The 16,052-nt window shown below is 41.8% G+C and overlaps 2 protein-coding genes across 3 annotated transcripts in view; one reads left to right on the top strand and one right to left on the bottom strand.

Annotated features, from left to right (window-relative positions):
• Lypd1 (LY6/PLAUR domain containing 1) overlaps positions 1-2,960 on the top strand; it is a 32,064-nt gene extending 29,104 nt beyond the window's left edge. For both annotated transcript variants that reach the window (XM_048810462.1, XM_048810461.1), the window contains one exon: positions 2,533-2,960. In XM_048810462.1, coding sequence (XP_048666419.1) covers positions 2,533-2,768 — 236 coding nt within the window. In that variant the 3' untranslated portion in view covers positions 2,769-2,960. The remainder of the gene's footprint in view (positions 1-2,532) is intronic.
• The window catches only part of Gpr39 (G protein-coupled receptor 39), a 202,730-nt gene continuing 188,038 nt past the window's right edge, over positions 1,361-16,052 (bottom strand). The window contains exon 2 of the mRNA XM_015501728.2: positions 1,361-3,705. Coding sequence (XP_015357214.2) covers positions 3,191-3,705 — 515 coding nt within the window. The 3' untranslated portion in view covers positions 1,361-3,190. The remainder of the gene's footprint in view (positions 3,706-16,052) is intronic.

The following is a 16,052-nucleotide window of genomic DNA, read 5'->3' as shown; positions in this document are numbered from 1 at the left end:
AAGACCAATTGTTTCTGGTTAAAGACATGAGGGTCTCATCAGATGTACAGATTTTGGCTTTGCTGGTTCTTCTCTTCATAACCTCATGTTCTCTTTAACCTATCCTGTCACTGACCCATAACCCTACAAAGTTCTGCTCAAAAATAAACCTCCAGCAATGTCACTAAGTAAAAATGCAAATCGAAGAATGGCACATTGGGTGTAACACCATGGACACGTGTGCGCAAGCACACTCTATTTCTCCTTAGATACCGTGTGTAAATATGCAGAAGTAGGCATTAAAAAGTGGGACACCAAACACAATGGCAGTATGCCTCAAAGGTGACTGTGGAGGCCCTAGGTTTGGCAGTGGTGATCAGGAGCCACTTTTTTTTTTTTTAAACCTTAGCCTGTTTGACCTTTGCTACAGTGAGAAATATATTCAGTCAAAAAATATATTTTAAATTCTTTAAAATTTACTTAAATGGTAGAAGTTCACTGTAGCTGAACTGGCAAATGACAGTGCTTTTAGAATTTTAGAATAAAAAGACCGTAAGTAAAACTTAAATTTCCTTAAAAAGTGGGGGACATGAATAGAAAATGTAGAGAATACTTGAAGCATATTCCTTAGAAATCAAACAATGCCTCCCACACGTACACATACACACATCCTCTGTACATGGGCTTCATAGTGCTAGAGCAGTTACCTTCCAGGATTTTCTAAAAGTGTTAGAAAATCAGTCCTTACAAACATGTAGTTATAGAAAAAAAAATGACATAAAATTGCATGTTTTAAGGCAATTCTAAAGCATTTCTTTACCTCCCACTTTTAAGTTTTAGGCAGTTTGACTCTTTACTATTTCTACACACCCAAAGTGGCAATTCTCATAGAGGAGGGAGCCCATGCCCAAACTATACCTGCGGGGAGTTAGTAGGAAAAGAGACCCTGCTACTGGTGGGATGTGCCGAGCGGCCAACAGGCTGAGACCATTCACTTCCAAGTCCAGCATCAGAATTAAACATTATCTGTCAAAAAAGGTAATTCATATAAAATAACCACACATACCCCAAACTGTCTTCCTAATAAAGTCATGCCTCGCCCCCGCCACCCCCACCCCCCCAAACTCCACCATTTTCATGGCTATTTGGCTGTCTACTGTGCTGGCAACAGAGAGCCAGAATTCCAGGTTCAAATCCCAGCTGTTCCACTTTCTACTTGTGTGACCTCAGGCAAGTTGCTATACCCTTGGCTACTGGCCCTCAGGCCCCTGATCTGTACAGTGAGGTGGGTCATAGGAACCTCTATTGGAGGGCTGCTCTTGGTATATGTTAGTCAGCTTTCCATTATGAAGCACAAAGATGATGAACTGAGATCATCAGCTTAGGCAAAGGAAAGGTTTATTTGGGATAACAGTTGTGGAGGTTGCAGACAACAGTTATGGGCCAATGGATGACAAAGCAACAAATCACGGTAGGGGGCGTGTGTAGGAGCTCCATCTCATAGCCAGGAAGGAAAGAAGAGGGAGGGCATGCCTGGGTGGCCCAAGACCTCTTTCTTACAAGGCCCCGTTTCTTAAAAGTTTCCACTACTTCCTTGTAGTGCCTTGTTAGGAAACAAGTCTTTACCATGAGGGCCTCTGACTGATGCTTCAGATTCAAACTATAGCACGGTAGTGAATGAACTAGGATATTGAAGCCATCCGAATAGTGTCTGGAATCCAGGAAAGCCCTTAGATAAACTTATTATTTAATATGAGTGGACTTTTGGCTTTCAGAAGTCAAATGATTATCTAGGACACCCTAATTTGATGACTACAGTGCAGTTGGACACAGCACATATGTTCCTTCAGTCAAGCCCTCCAGTCTTCTCAGGAAGTTCTTTTTTTATGCCCGAATGGCATGCATTATTGAATGCCAGCTTTTTGATGCCAACTTGGCAAATGACCATTTATCCTAAGGGCAGAGCTTCTTCCTCCCTGAGGATGAAGTTGTCCTGGGCACACTGTCAGCCAGGCCACCTCTCCATCAAATCCCATGGACCATCACCTCTGGGAAAAATCAGGCCTGTGCAGTAGGGACTGGATTTATATTCCTTTTTGGGATTTGGATTTTAATCAAAGAATTCTAGGATATAATAAACACACAGTTGAGAGCCATCTCTCTTTGGTCACCGATAAAGTAGTAACAGCTGTGTGTGGTCCTCCTGGCATGAGATATTTTGAACCAAAAAAGTAAATAAAAATCTTTGTGTTGAGTACAAAGTATGAACACTAGCTTTAAAAAACAGGCTTTGATTTTTAACAGCTTTTTATTCACTGGTGTTGGCATCTAAAATACCTTTTGGAACAATTTTGTCAAAAGTAGTGAAATAATGATTGCCTCTTTCACCATAGGTCTTGTGTACTTGGGGAGTTCGGTGAAACAACCCTTGGCCCCACCAAGACTCTGGGCTGTGGGAGGAGTAAGGAGGAGCCTCCATTTGAATTTAGGCTCAGAGGGATAACTGTCCTTTGGCCAACACCTTAACCCAGCTCCTTTGGGTCTGTGTTGCAGGGATCATGTACCGCAAGTCGTGTGCATCGTCAGCGGCCTGTCTCATTGCCTCAGCCGGGTACCAGTCCTTCTGCTCCCCAGGGAAGCTGAACTCAGTGTGCATCAGCTGCTGCAACACCCCTCTTTGCAACGGGCCGAGGCCCAAGAAAAGAGGCAGTTCTGCTTGGGCCCTCAGGCCGGGGCTCCCCACCACCATCCTGCTCCTTAAATTAGCCCTCTTCTTGGCACACTGCTGAAGCTGACAGAGATGCCATCGCTACCTGCATTGTTCTTCTGGCCCTCGCTCTTCCACCTCCCCCACTTCTTCTGAGTGTCCTTTTATTCTGGGTAGAGAGGGGTGTCTGTTCTCTTTTCGTTCATTTGCAAATAATGAAAGAGCTCCCTGTAAAACACTTTTGTAAGCTCTGAATAAATTCAGTCGGACTGAATTTTCAATGTGTACTCAAGGGAGGGAGTGGAGCAGAAGTGCAGCACCCGGGTTCATGTTAACCAGCAAGGCAAGGCTGGCAGAATCAGCCTTTAGAAGCCGCTAAGGTGGGCATCTGCCTTTCCACGGCTGCTAGCTTCCATTCTGTCCCGGATGGGGCACAGTTTATTTTGTGACTTGCTTTCGTGGGGGAAGGGCCAGTTCCCACTCAAGGTTTCCTTGTTTGACATTTCACACTTCGTGCTCCTGAAAACCATTCTCGACAGCAGAATTGGCTGGTTTCGTCTCTGAGTTGGGCTGTGGTGACTCCTGACTCAGTTGCTGGGGATTAGACTCAGACTCCGGCTTGGCCTCACTTTGAAAAGTGCTTAAGAAAACCTTGTTAGTTCTCCTTGCAGAAGAATTGCGCTGGGAAGCCAAGAAGATGAGCGGGCTGCGGGCGGAGCGGGCGCTGTCGGTGGTGGAGCGTCCGTGGGCGCGCAGGCGCTTCTCCTGGTTGGCATGCTCGAGTGTCAGGTGGCAGCGCAGCACCTGCCCAAACACCCTGCGGAACTGTTGCGAGGACACGTTGTACAGGAGCGGGTTGACCACCGAACTGAGGTAGAAGAAGGTGTCGGAGAAGGGTAGGAGGATCATGTATGCCTGGAAGTAGGACCTGGTCCAGTTATCCTTGGGCTTGGCTGCAGCCATGATCCTTCGAATCTGGTTTGGCATCCAGCATACTGCTAATGTCACAACGATCAGCCCTGAGGAGGAGAGAGAAAGAGAGAGGAAGAGGGGGAAAAAAACAGCATGAGAACATAAATAAATAAATAAATAAATAAACAAACATAAAATATTTAGCCCCTTGGTTCTGTGCTTACTGGCCAGGAAATGGTACCAATTTTTCAATGTTGTGCTTGACAGCTTCTTTTGCCACTAGCAAGAGAGAATTTAACGCTGTTTCAAGCTCGGGGGAGTTGGCTGTGTTAAAGACCATTAAATGCTTTAGACAGTGTATTTATACCTGTTGATGCCTGTTAATTTTAAGAATGTTTTCATTGTTGCTTGTGTATCCAGGAAACATTTCATGTTGTCCATAAATCTGATTTTGTCGTTTTGTTTTAAAGCAACAGATGTCTGCATACTGTATAGCCATATTAGATGAAATAATATTTGTATTTTAAAAGAAGGTCTAGACCCAGTGATGTTTTTAAGTCAAGTGGAAGGAATTTTTCTCTAATGAAGAAGCATATTTAGCAACACCGATTTTGCATTCAATTCCCAAGGAAGCAAAATCGGGGATAGTCTGTCACGGAGAATGTTTTTTGGACAAATGTGTGCTGGCTATGCACACCTATAATTATGATGCTCACATCTGCAACAGCACCTCTGCTTCTTTTCAAACACTTTTAGATAAATCACCTCTTCCACCTTCATGTGGGAAACATTCTCCAAAAATAAAACAAACAAACAACAACAACAACAACAACAAAAAAAAAAAAATATATATATATATATATATATATATTCAACTTTTTTTTTTAAGTTCAACCAGGAACGTGCTCACTGTCTTTGTAGCTCAGTGTCAGCAGCCCAGAACTCATCGGGACCTAGCAAAGGGACACCCTTCAGTGGCCCTTGCGTGGATCAAATGTTGGCTGCATGTACATCTGTTTGCATGTCCACATGCCTGCATAGGATTTATATAATCATTGCTATCTATGATTCTGACAGACACAGAGATGCGATATATAACACAAACAACTAAAATTGCCGTTATCATGAGAGTTGATCTACAGTGATAGAACAAAACAAAAGGAAGATCAGAGAATCTTTTCTAGAGAAATTAAGAAAGCATAGAACATAAGTTCCCATGTAGAGAGCTGATATCTTAAAGTAGTATTTACATTTTCAGGAATGCTTCCTCCCTCTTCTAAATTAGAGTCATAACAATCATAAGAAAAATCCATTCGCATTTTCAAACCTTCTGATTTTCTAGGGGAGTGATGGTCAGCAGTGATTACTTCTTGCCTATGATTGATGGCAAGTATTATTAATAAATGTTCCAGGAAAATAGCCATGTGCCCATGCCCTGCCTGACCATACTGCACACACTTGCCTGACCATCCCTTGCACTGAAGTAACTAAGGACAAGTCCTCCACAAAGCCTGTCTATCAGCAACAAGGGCCTAGAAAACTCAGCTCTCTTGTTAATTTCCAAGTGTTCTTCCTGTTAGACCTCAGCCTAGTCTTTGAAATACAAACCAATTTGCTTATTTCTTCTCTTTGAATTTGCTACCCTGAGAACAGTCAGTAAATCTAAAAATAAAATAGGCAAAGAAACATATTGATCTGATGAAAAGGCAAAAAAAAAAAAAAGTACCACCTTAAGTCAAGAGTATATTCTGAATCACCTAGTTACAGCTGCTAGGTGAGAACAAAAAAGTCAACATTTTTCTGATTAAAAAAAAAAAAAAAAACACTTGCATAAGAAACAGGGAGCTTTTTTCATGACCTTGAGGAGCATGGATGCTTCTAGCCACCTGTGCTATCACACATTAGTTCTTGAGTTTCTGCTGCTTGTTTTCATCCCATGCAGTTCTGAGGGAGTAGTTCCTCCCATCTCATCGTGAGGGAGCTAGGAAGCTTCCCATACCCGGGGAAGCTATGTATCTTCACAAAGTTTTACAATTTTTTTTCTCTTCCCTGTCACTGTATTTCACAAAACAACTACATCTGAGGATGTTATTTCTGAGAATATGGAAATTGAGTGCATGGTTTTAGATATGTGAGATGCTACACTGTGGGAGGTTGTTCTTCTGGTGGCAGAATCTAGGAAGGAGGTGAGAAGCACCTTGTCCTTACCAGAGACTGAACATTGCACAGCTTTTAAAATCAACAGGCAAGAACAAGGAGAAAGAAGGCAGGGAGTGGGGAGTTGGGCAAGGGGGGAAGAAGTTCAAAAAATGCTTCTCTTCTTCCCTGTTTGTTTCTCCTTTTCTTGATCTTTTGGTCACACAACTCTTATTCTGTTAGCTTCCCATATGCACTTGTCTGGTCTCAACTGTCCTTGACAAATCACCCCATCAAAAGAAGCAGAGTTGAGTAAAAGGCAAGACCTAGCATCCAGGTAGGAGAAAAGGAACAGGGGCAGATCAAGTGCTGTATCTTGCTTTGCAGTTTTAGCTGGGATAAAATTCTTGCCCTGAAATTGAAATGAGTTAGTAAGTGGGGAAAGAGCTCAGTCTGAATAAGTAGCAGAAAATAGGGAACCAGATCAGAGATTCTCAATGATAAGAAAAAGAATTCATCTTTCTGAGGATAGAAATAGGTAGACGTGACAGCAAGTACAAACCTGAAGAACAAGCGACACAAGGATCTGAATTAGAAATGAACCAGAATTTTAAAATTATGCATCTGACAGTTCTTGAGATGCAACCAGGAATAATGCTGAATAGTTACTGAGTTTTCTCCATGCCAGTTTCTGTACTGAACACTCTACTTATTTGTTATGTGTTTTTCCTGACATCAACCTGGTGAATTCTGACCAGGGAGGTCAAAACAGAAATTCATTTAACAAATGAGAAAGTTTAGGATCAGAGGAGGTCAGCTGCCCAAATGCTATAGCCAGGATATGGGCTTGCCAGGTTCCAAAATCCACGATATCTATTTTTCTCTCAAAACACAATGTTGTCAGCTTGAAAACTACAGAAGAAAAGCCAAGAAGTAAACCTTAACTAGATTCTACCATGTAAAATGAACATAGAGCTGCTCTGTCCACTGAAAATATATAATGTAAGCCATATATTTGATTTAAAAATTTCAAGTAGTCACATTCAAAAAGTAGAGGTAGCTGAAATCAATTTTAATAATGTCCCCTAGTTAAATGCACACTTAATTGAATTTTACATGTAATTTCAACATGTAATCAATATAAAAATTATTGATGAGATGTTTTTACATTCATTTTTCATACTATGCCTACAAAACTCAGTGTGACTTTTATTTTCATCATACATCTTAATGGGGTCCAGACGCATATGGCTAGTGACTCCTGTACGGACAATAAAAATGAAAATAATCCTTCCTAGCCCCTCCCCAAGGTGTCAAGCCTCCCCATTTCATCTTTTCCCATTCCCCTAACCACAGAAGCTCCAAGGAATCTCCTATGTAGCCTTTATTTGCAATAATGTATATATTCTTGGTTTATCAAGTCTTCTCATATAAAGCTGTCCATAGAAGAGAGCTCCAAATTATTTAAAGTCTAATTCTGAAAATACAAAAATGTAATTTTCATTTCTCACGCTAAACTTTGCCTAACCGTTCTGAAATCGTGCCAGCTACCTGGCAGAACTGTTAGAATATACTTTCCCCACCTCAACTGAAGGTGGGAAAAAATGACTGGTGCCTTTCTTTCTGTGTTTTGAAAGATAATTTTGTTCTAGAGAAAATGGAGCATTGGGCACTCAGGTACAGTCAATGACAAATGTGAGACATGTACCCAAGGATGATGTAATAGAGGTTAGCCTCTCCAGAAAAGGAAGCCAAACTAGTCCCCTTGTAAAATTTGTCATTTTAATAATGACAGGTAATTGCTCACTTTTGCATTTGAAGAAAAAAAATGTTCATTATTTGAGATGAAACACTGTTGAGAATAAATACCATGCCCAAAGGTAACTTTCTATTCTGGCTATTTGCAATTGATTCAACTCTAGTTCCAGTTACTCTGTAGCTAAGACAAAGCTTTAAAATCTTATTCATGCCTTAATAGAGAGTATTAAAGATTTGACTAAATTTATGTTTGACTGCAATCATTTGGATATGTATATTACACTTGGAAAAAAATCTATAATGCTTTGGTCTGTGTAGTATAATATGCAACCCACTGTTAAATAACATTAGTGTGAATTTGAATGAAGATCTGTGATCTGAACTCACTCATGTAAAGCAGGTAAACTGTTTTAACTAAATTATTGATAGATCTGCATTACATTCCAGACAACCTTGCATACTGAGTTATGAAATACCTTCATATTTTATCTGTTTTCATCCACAAACAGTACTTTTATTTTTCCTCTTTGATCACTACACTAAAATGACAAGAGCCATTTGATGATGACACAGATTCATCCTCAGCAGAGTGATGTTGTTTAAAAAACAGAGGGAAGCAGACATCCAACAACATCCTGCACAGTAGCCTGACATTTCAACAGCATTTGAGTCAGCCTGCTTGGTTTAATTTTCAGAAGTGCCTGAGGTTCTGCAGCCTGGGACATAGCACCCCTGATATATCTGACACTGTGCTTTGTTTTCTCCCCTCTAAACTTTAAAGAGAAGGTAACTATTTATGTGTTCCCCAGATTTTTTCTTAAAGACTCAGAGAACGGAAGAGTAGGAAGAGAACTTACAGAGGAGGAAATCTGAGGCCAAGGAATTTATCCAAGACCTCCATGGGTCAAGGAAGCAGAATTCCTTTACCTGGCAGTGCTGATCCCAACACTGGACACTAGCCCAGGTTGCCAAGTGAGGCTATTATTTTTTTTTACTATAGTTCCTCCCATTCCCCATTTTAGGCTCAAGTGCTGACCAGTCACAGCATGGGATGCAGAGAGGCAGGTCTACGCAACACCTCCTCTCAATATCTTAATTCAGCTTTAGAACTAGGTCCTCACAAAATAGGCATTTGGAAAAGTTCTGAAGTGCATGTGCCCCTCTCAAAGGATAAAGCCCCAGTCCAAGGTAGTTGGAGAGTGTTTAAAAAGCAAAAAGTGACTTTAGGTCATGACCTGGTACCCGGGCTACAAGGATTCCACCTATCTGTCCATCTATCCATTCATATCCATTGATTGACCTATCATTCGTCCACTCATCAGTCCATTTTTACCTATCATCTATCTTCTACCTATCCTTTCATCCATGTGTCTATTTTACAGAAGTATCTTCTAAAAATAGGTTATTTAGTTAGTTCTAAGCAGAAAAGATCTGAAAACTTGATCTCTCCTTCAATAAAGGTAGCTTGTATGATTTAAATAAATCCCAAAAATTTGCTCTTCTACCTGGTATTGGCGTCACAGTTCACTAAAATATAAGAGCTTTGAGGGGACAATGTGGACAAAGAGGATGATTTGAGATTTCTGTGATGATTACGGCTGCTCTTTCCTTTTCCTGCCTATTTCTACCCATATGTTCTAGTTCTCTCTATCTCTGGTTATAATTAGTAGGAATTAAACCCTCCCTTTGGACTTTATTGATTCAGAAAATATCTTTTAATTGGCTGTGGTCTATTACAGACCTTGTCCTAGGTAAAGATGGTATGAAGCTGAGGAGAGCAGGGCAGCTGCAGCAGGTTTGCTAAGGACCATGAGAACAGTCTTAGCCAAGCAATTTGCTGACCTTCCCCCAGAAGGACAGTAAGAACTGGAAAGGACAAAGACACAGCATAGCATGGGACAGAGGGATGTGATGGCACCCTGTCTCTTGAGAGCTGCCCTGCTCAAGGTGGCTGCGGCAAAATCATGGGCAGAGACGATGGGAAACTAGCATGGTTAGAGAACATTCCCTCAGGGTTTGTGGACAATAAATTAACTGGCATATAGTAGGGTGAGGAACATCTGCTGTCAACTGACATTTAAATAGCAATTGCCAGTGGAAAGTAAGCATATGGTTAGTTGAATGAAGAGTCAGGAAAAGAGAAATACATTCAATAAAAGGTTTTAATGCTTTCTCAATTTATACATTAGTGTTTGCCAATCTGCTTCTGCAAACCAGTTGAGACCTTGATCTCACTCACTGACCTTGTCTGACCCAAGAAACCCAATAGAGCACCAACCTAGACTTAGAATCTAATCTCTTAAGACCGTAGTTCTTTTTCAAAGAGGGGTCCCTGCAACAGCAGTATCAGCACCACTTGGGAACATACTAGAAATGCAAACTTTCAGGCCCCAACCCAGAGGTACACAATTAGAGACTCTGGGAGTGGAGTTCTGTGATCAGGAGTGAACAAGTTCTCCAGATGATTCTGGTGCTTTCTCCAGCTGGAGAAAACAGTCTAAGAGAAGCATAAATTGAGGTGAAGCCCGTGTCAATGAACATGGGCCCAATCACTATCTCCTGCTTGCCTTTGGAGAATCATATTTTAATATATATCTGTGGTCTGAACTGACAATAATTAAGAACTGCCTCCCTCTGGTTCCTCTTCCTGATGACCACCCTGCTAGGTCCTCTCCTTTCTGAGAAGCCAGCTCTCCTTTTTGGTCCTGTTTCAATTCTTCTTTCTCCCTCTGTACCCTTTCCTTCTATCTTCTCATTCCCCCCCCCCCATTCCTTTCCTCTTCCACCTCCATGGGTCTCTCTTTTTACATGTTTCTCCAGTATGTTAAGCAATGGCAACTCCCTTTCTCTCTTATCTGCTTTCCCTCCCTTTCCACTCCTCCATCTTTTCCAAGAACCACAAAGCAAGCCACATGCAACCTTGTCAGCTCATACCTCTCCTTTTCCAGTATTTTCTCAGTTGGGCTCGAGAAGATGACTGAATCAGCTGCAGAATAGCCAGCAGCTGGATGCCAGAGAGTGCTTCACACTCATTGCTAATTTTGCCAAAGTAAAGTAGAGAGGCTATAGATTCAGCTCAAATGGGATGTAGCTAGACATGAACTGAGGTGCGCTCACCACTGAGAGCCCACTCTAGGTCCCATATCTTCTGACTCTAAGATTTTCTTGGACAACTTGCAGTGACCCCTCAGCTTAGTGACCCTTGTCTAAACAAATCTGCCTCCTTGTCCTCTTTCTTATTGAGAAATTTTCTTTAGGAGAAGCTACAAGAGCTGCTGGGGTTTGGTTTCCAAAGAAGGGCACAGGCCACAGCTTTAAAATGATGTAAATGCCACAGATGGCTGCTTCTGTCTATAAAGACAGATGGTTTGATGTCCCATCCTTGCCCCAGCAATTTGATGGAGCCCAGAAACAAACTCTCTCCTCAGTGTGACTCCATCCACCATGTGGAGGCCAGAGACCTCTGAAATGTGGCACAGAAGCAGATTTCAAATGGCCCACAATTTGCTAAGCATTACATCCATCTCATTTTGCTCTACAAGCTTCAGTACAAGAAGAAAACTATAAATCGCTACAGTAACAAATATATATTTCTAAAATAAGCCCTCCTGTCTAGGAGCTGTATGACAGCCACTTGCACTCAAAGTAAATAGCATTTAGGGTCGTCATTGTGGTTTAGTGCCTATGTTCCTTTATGATGCATGGAAAATGAACAACTGGAATCCATTAAATAAATATTTTTCTATGTGGATCTCAACTGTCTGTGGCTGGTGTGACTTTCTAGGCAAACACCCTGCTCTAAATGCTCTGATAGTAAAACCCTCAAGTGTGGTATAGCTACATAGGCCCATAGCTATTTCTCAGCATGGCAGGTGAAGCCAGAGGCTTCTTACCTATGGCACACAGTATGGCAGTGGGTGGTGATAACAGGGACATGATGCACCTCAAATCTTCCAGGTAGCTGTGAACCATGCAATAGGGAAAGTCCTAGCTGGGGCCTCTCCCACCACCCAGCACTAGGCGTACCAGGTTAACACTGATTAACAGCTGAAAGTCTGCACTTTTTAATAGAATTTAATTCCTTGTATTAGAGAATATTAGAGAATTAAAATCATAGAAACCTGGTAGTGAAAAGACCTGAGATTAGTGTATACTGGTGAGCCAGCAAAATTCCTAGAGATATGGGATAAGATGACCAAATTCGCACAGCCTGGGAGTCCAAACATAGAGTCTCTCAGTCTAGTGATATTTGCCCTCTGCATGCTCCCAGAGCAAGCCATGTTGCAGAAGTAGCCTCTGCATTTCAAGAGTGTCAAGATAAGTTTGTTCCTGCAGATTCTACTCCCTCATCTTTTTTCCTGAGGTTCTCATTGGGCCTGAGAGAATCAGTGATAAATGTCTATGACTGAGGCAGAGGAACCCTTCCTTTCTAGATGGGTGAGGTCCCCTGCAAGACCAGGCAAGAGCACAGAGTCAGAGCTTCCTTCCTGGAGGCCTCTTCTGCAGCCCAGGAGAGGGAATCAGTCTCTTAAAGGTGGGGTATAGGAGGTATTGTTGACTTATATTATCCAAAAGATAAAGCAAGACAGCAGCTACCGCTTCATGCTACTGCTATGGAATTAGCGATAAGAATTAAAGGTGGTTTCTTCCTTCCCTTTTCTAAATATGGGTGCATTAAACAGTCAGTTTGTGACATTTATTTCTCACAGTTCTGGAAGCTGAAAGTCCTAGATCAAGGTACTAGAAGATTCAATGCCTGGTGCAGGATCTCTGAGAGAAAGAGGAGAGATGGAAAGAGAGAGAAAGAGATCTTATAAGGCCACCAATGCTATTGGATTAGGTTTCCACCCTTATGATCTCATCTAACCTTAATTGTCCACATCCAAAATAGGGTCATATTTTGTGTTAAGGTTTCAATCTACAAATTGGGGGGAAACACAATTCATACTATGGGGTATCACACCCCTACCGATTTCTATACACCAGTCTCCATGACGTTACGCCATCCAGTCTCTCTGGTCTCAGGCCTCTGCACATGCTGATTCTCTACCTGGACCACACCCTCCTCATATGTTCTTCCTCATTCTCTTTTATTTTCTCCCTCCTCTAGCCCCAGCTGCCCATTCTTTATCCAGCTCTTAGTCTGGAAGTTTCTGTTTATTACTGCCTCCGGGAATCCTTCCTTGTCTACACAAGTCTACGGCAAGTTCTCTACCATGAGTTCAATAAGACCTCTCTCCTGACTCATCCTCATAGCACTACAGTTTAAACTAGACCATACACTCTATGAGGGCAGAACTCTGTCTTCACTGTTGTAGTCTCAGCACATTGCACTGTAGCTGAGCAATAATAAACTCCTCATTCAAGCAAGATCAGAACCGCTAGACAAAGAAGGAGGACTGGCGGGGGATTAGAGAGTCTTGGACTGTGACAACTGCTTTCAGGGACTAGCAGTTTTAGACTTAAACCCCCTCTGGACTGACTGACACTGACTTCTTTCCTTGATGCTCTCCACGAGGGCTCTATGAGATAGAATACAAATTAAGGTCACTGAGTGAAAAAGAATATAGAAAACCACATTTACCAAAGAGACGTGTTGGAAAACGTTCATCTGTCCCAAATACTTTATCTTGAGTGCCCTATAAATCACAGTCTCCCATGAAGATACTCCAGGTCTTTGTCAGAGAAGTTGCAAGCAAAGACCAATAGAGAGAATTGAGCTGTTCTCCAAAGAGAGATGAAGAGGAAATACCCAGAAGAGCACCCAGTGAAGGCACTGTGTCTATATTCTATACTGTGTGACTTCACAAGAATTAAATCTGACAACTATAGTCCCCCAATTTCCCTCTGGGCATAATTAGATTATTATGAATGAGGATCTGAAACTTGAAGATAGACAGATTGACTCCTCTTCTGCCTCATGAGTGTCACAATATCTGAAGAAAGTATTCCCTTGTCACCTCAGGCTTTGCCTCCACATGATCTGGGCACCTTCACCAGCAAAGGCACGCTCAGTTTCACTCTGCAAAGCTCTGGGTTCTCATCTGCAAGATGGAGATAACACCAGTGCTGGGAAGGTTGAATGACAGATGAAGGCACAGTGCTAAGTAAAGTGCTGGCTGCCAGATAAGAGCCTTTGATGGTTAAGACTACCTTCTCCTCCATGATCATTTCCATCTCTCAAACAACCAATGCCACTAGAACCAGCACCTCCATCATCATCTTTATCTCCACCTTGGTTTCTACAACAATCACCATGACATCCCCATTCCATCATCATTATCACCTCCACTACTACTACATCATCATCACCCATCCATCACCTCATCCATTATCATCACCACAATCACTACCTCACTACCAACATGCCCAGAGGTCAGAGATTCAGGGAAAGGCTGACCAACACCAGAAGATGTCAGATTTCAACCAATCCCAACCTCACAGATAAAAGCCAGAAAAATGAGGTGCCTTTCCCAGGTTTATCTTACTAATCAACAGCAGAGAGAGGACCAGGATTAATAACCCCAAGTTCTTTCCACTTCCTGGAAGTGGAACTCTCACCACTCTGTCCTAAGACTTTGAGTCAGCTATCCATCCACAACATACACATACATATACGTATTCTGAGTTTAAAGAATGAGAAGTGGAAGGATGTAAAAAGGATGAAATTAATAGAAGGTAGAATTGCAAGAAGAGGGAAAAATTTCATCTCCCAGGAAGCCCGGAGCCCTTAGCCCTTCCTGAACCCTCCATCCTCACTCAACTCCTCCCCAGGAGGGATATGACAAGGGACAAGAATACACCAAAACTGTCTGGTCACCTTGTTAATTGTGCAAGAAAGCCTATACTCCAGGGACCCCATTTCTTGCTTCTTTCCCTCATCCTTCCCTCCCACTGTACAATGAAGGGGGCAAGTATTGGGATTTGGAGTCAACATGGGTTTGGATCTCAGCCCCTTTACTTATTAGTTATTAGTTGCATGACTATGGGGCTCATATCTCTTTGGAATGGGTAAAATTATAGTATCCTTTTCATTCCTGCAAGAAAAGCTAAAGGAGATGAACACATGTCAAGCACTGAGCTTAATAGCCATTGATGAATGGAAGCTTGTGCCACTTATTAAACAGTCCAACCACCTGCCCCAGGATAGAGATAACTAACACACAGCTAAAATTGACATAGTGCATCTGTATCACAGACACTCTTTTAAGTGCTTAACTTACACTTGCTTAAGCTCTGCAAGATGTCCTCTACTTAATTCCATTGCTATTAAACAATTAAGAAAGCTGAGATATGGGTCAGTTAAATGACCTATAAAACTCACTACAGCTGGCAAACAGCAGTGCCTGAAGTTTGACCCAGGGCACCTGGTTCAGAATCCATGTGCTCAAATGCACTGCCCCAGCCGACCCTCATCTGCTGAGAAGCACCTCAGGAGATCAAAGATCAAATGCTTGCTGAGTCTCCAATGCAAACTAAAATAATTCAATTCGAATGGCCACAAGTTCAGAAATGAATTTCTTTATGGTGAAGAACAGAATCTCAGCTGTCAAGAAATAAAGATCTCCTCTAATGTATCTCAATGACAAAGAAAGGTATTGTCAAGAAAGTGCCCTTTTACATTTAATGTGAATGCAGTAAACTTTTCTGTTACTAAGAGAGATGCTTGATGGAATCAAAAGAAGCAAACTAACTTTGAATAGGAATCTAGCAGGCTAGACCATTGCAGATTGTCTGCTTTTGATTAGGTTTCTTTTATGGCAGGCAAGAACACCCATTCCACCCATCCTCCCGTGCTCAGGAGAACTTCCTAGGAAGACAATTTTCCTATGAAAATTCATTTAAATTCTGAATTGAAGACTGTTTTCACCCCATCCCAGGCTGACTCAGCTCCTCCCCCTAAATGCAATCTGGAAATCACTCTTCAAAGTAAATTAGAAAATGAGTCCAGTTCTCTATTATCTGTTTATCTCATGTAAGTTAGCAATGAAATTCTTGGAAGAATCTACAGCTGAATGCCAGGACCAGAAGCAAAAAAAAAAAAAATGAAATCAGCTGATCTGAGAGATACCAAAAGAGGAGCACCGGGATCTGGGCTCATCCTGTGTTTGATTTAGCGTTCAGGGTCCCAGCTGAAATCAGTAAAGCTCCTCCGAGGAAGTTTGAGGAGATGGTATCAGGCTTCTGAGATAGTGTTCTGCAGGAGAACGATTAGATGAGGATGCCTTCCCATTAATGATTTGAAAATGAAATGACTGTTGCATGACATGATAAGAATAAATCTCTCCTGGTGGGTTTTTCTTTTGATGGGGTAACAAACTTTGAAGAAATAGTCTCACAGGTTTGGGAACATTAAGTATAATTTCTCTCATCCAAAGGCAGCAATAAGTGTCAGAGAGTAGCATTATTATACATAATGAGTACAGTACAGTGCAACAGAAAAAAAAAAATCCTGCATCAATTTTTAAAGCTCGTTCTCGTCTATTTTCTTATTTGCTGTCTCTTCACCTGATCTCCAAGTGGCAAGCACTTCAGGTATTGTCCTCAGCTCTCTACTTCT

Source organism: Marmota marmota, unplaced genomic scaffold (genome assembly GCF_001458135.2).
Source record: "Marmota marmota marmota unplaced genomic scaffold, marMar, whole genome shotgun sequence".
Lineage (NCBI taxonomy): Eukaryota > Metazoa > Chordata > Mammalia > Rodentia > Sciuridae > Marmota > Marmota marmota.
Note: the sequence above shows the minus strand (reverse complement) of the source record. Positions and strands in the feature narration are given on the sequence as shown.